Raw genomic sequence first — 2123 nt, 5'->3', positions numbered from 1 at the left:
GAAATTTGAGCCAGATGCAACAGAGGCCTCAAAGAAGTACAGAGAAAACCTATTGAATACCCATGAAAGGGGAAAAGAGCTACTTTTCCAGATGGACATGAGAGACAGTCCTGAAGACAGGGAGAGAGCAATCTTGACTTTCTACAAGATGGCAAATGTAGAATGGGTTTGTCCTTTAAAATGTACACTACATGGTAGGTACAGTAAATCCTATAATGCAGGGGTGTCCAATCCTGTTCCTGGAGGGCCACTGTCCTGCAGAGTTAAACTCTAACCAGCTCCAACAGACTTGCCTTGAAGTTTCTAGTGATTCTGAAGGCCTTAATTAGCTGGATCAGGTGTTTAATCAGGGTTGGAGCTAAACTCTGCAGGACAGTGGCCCTCCACAAGCAGGAATATGGACACCCCTGCCATAATGTAATACGGTTATGATTTTTGCTGCGTTAATGTCCCATTGTACCTTTGCCTTCAAGGTGATCCTGCAACTGGAGACGGTGTGACTAGTCATGTTTTTGCAACAATCATGTCAAAACTCCAGCATGGTTTTGAACTACAACTCGGTTAGTGACCTATACAATACATGTTCTTTTTTTTCCCTGTTTTCTTAGGATAACTTTAAAAGAAGTTTACAGCAATTTGTTGGCATTAACAGTTAACTACTTGCCATTGGCCTTAGGGTTGATATTTTAAAAGGTTTCTGCATTTGTCTTTTGTAATGCATGCCGGATTGTTACATGTTGCATGGCTTTATTTCTTTTAAGTGCTTTTGAGGGTGAAAAGGATCACTTGATTCCCTCAACATCACAGAGTTTTCTGGATAGTGACTTCTTTGTGGTGGCAGGCCGTATGATCGGGCACTCATTCCTGCATGGTGGTCCATGCTTAACTGGTTTAAGCCCAGCAATAATCCACATGCTTTTTGGTGGATCCCCTGAAACAGCCACCATAGATATACTGGACTGTGTGGACACTGATGTCCGTCAAGTAACAGAGACGGTTAGTTAATCTTTACTCTTATTAATTTTCATTAAATATATTACCTGGGAATAAAAAAATGACTTAAACAAAAACAAATTCACTGCACGGCCAAAAAAAAAAAGTCACTGTTTAGGTTTTAATAGGCAACTTCAGATACTATGACTGGATCATAATTGCAGTGATAATTATGTTTCTATCATGTTATGTTTGCCAGCAGTTCTTCTAACACTAATTTATGAAGTGTGTAGCTTTTCATTTCTTAAACAACCATGTAGGAATCATGGCCATATACCAAGATGACAGTGTCAAGATTGATTAGGCTCAAGTTGTGAAAGAATGGTTGGAATGGACCATTAGGAATCATTTTCACACATGAATTGGCACCTGAGTCCTGACATTAACCTCAGTGAAAGTCTTTTGGATGTGCTGGAGACTTTACAGAGTGCTCACCTCTTGCATTGTCAATACAATATAGACTTTTAAGTATTTGCCTATTAAAATCCAAACAGTGACTTTTTTTTTTTGACTAGGCAGTGTGTATAGTTATTATAATTTTATGACCAGTTGAAAGGCACAGGTGAATTATCAGAGGAAGAAAAGAGGGCTATTTCAGACCTTGCAGTGTCCTGGGATTTGCCTGGTGTGACATCAGAGAACAGAAGATGGCTGCTTGACAAACTGCTCATTCATGCAGTGAGTATGCATTATTGGTTGGAATACTCTTAAAGGGATAGTTCACCCAAAAATGAAAATTCTGTCATTAATTACTCACCCTCATGTTGTTCCACACCCGTAAGTTCATCTTCGGAACACAAATGAAGATATTTTTGATAAAATCCGATGACTCCGTGAGGCCTGCATTGCCAGCAAGATAATTAACACTTTCAGATGAGACAAAAAGCTACTCATTTTTGGGTGAACTAACCCTTTAAAGTTTAAAAATGTAATGCATGTTTTCATTCCAAATTAAATTATGAAGGTCCTTGAAAGAACCTCCAAGCAAGTAAAGCAGCTACGGCGGGGTTTGAAGGAAACATTGATCTGGCCTTTGCTTTCTGAGAGGAAAGACACTATTCCTCTTCTCTTTCCTAGGACTTGTGATACAGTGTACACCCCACTAGTAAGATATGGACCATTTATGTAAT

At 39.2% G+C, this 2123-nt stretch overlaps 1 protein-coding gene and 1 long non-coding RNA gene across 3 annotated transcripts in view; both read left to right on the top strand.

The window, feature by feature from the left end:
* LOC107756336 (uncharacterized) overlaps positions 1-681 on the top strand; it is a 3989-nt gene extending 3308 nt beyond the window's left edge. For both annotated transcript variants that reach the window (XM_016573390.1, XM_016573389.1), the window contains 2 exons: positions 1-194; positions 474-681. The exon at positions 1-194 is cut by the window's left edge and continues 1 nt beyond it. In XM_016573390.1, the coding sequence (XP_016428876.1) occupies positions 1-194; positions 474-565 (286 nt within the window). In that variant the 3' untranslated portion in view covers positions 566-681. The remainder of the gene's footprint in view (positions 195-473) is intronic.
* A 90-nt stretch (positions 682-771) lies between these two features.
* LOC107756335 (uncharacterized) lies at positions 772-2105 on the top strand. The gene is made up of 3 exons (XR_001641805.1): positions 772-996; positions 1543-1671; positions 1958-2105. It is a non-coding gene; the product is annotated as an uncharacterized LOC107756335 (long non-coding RNA).
* Positions 2106-2123: the final 18 nt, after the last annotated feature.

This window comes from Sinocyclocheilus rhinocerous, unplaced genomic scaffold (genome assembly GCF_001515625.1).
Source record: "Sinocyclocheilus rhinocerous isolate Xijiao unplaced genomic scaffold, SAMN03320098_v1.1 scaffold8410, whole genome shotgun sequence".
Lineage (NCBI taxonomy): Eukaryota > Metazoa > Chordata > Actinopteri > Cypriniformes > Cyprinidae > Sinocyclocheilus > Sinocyclocheilus rhinocerous.
Note: the sequence above shows the minus strand (reverse complement) of the source record. Positions and strands in the feature narration are given on the sequence as shown.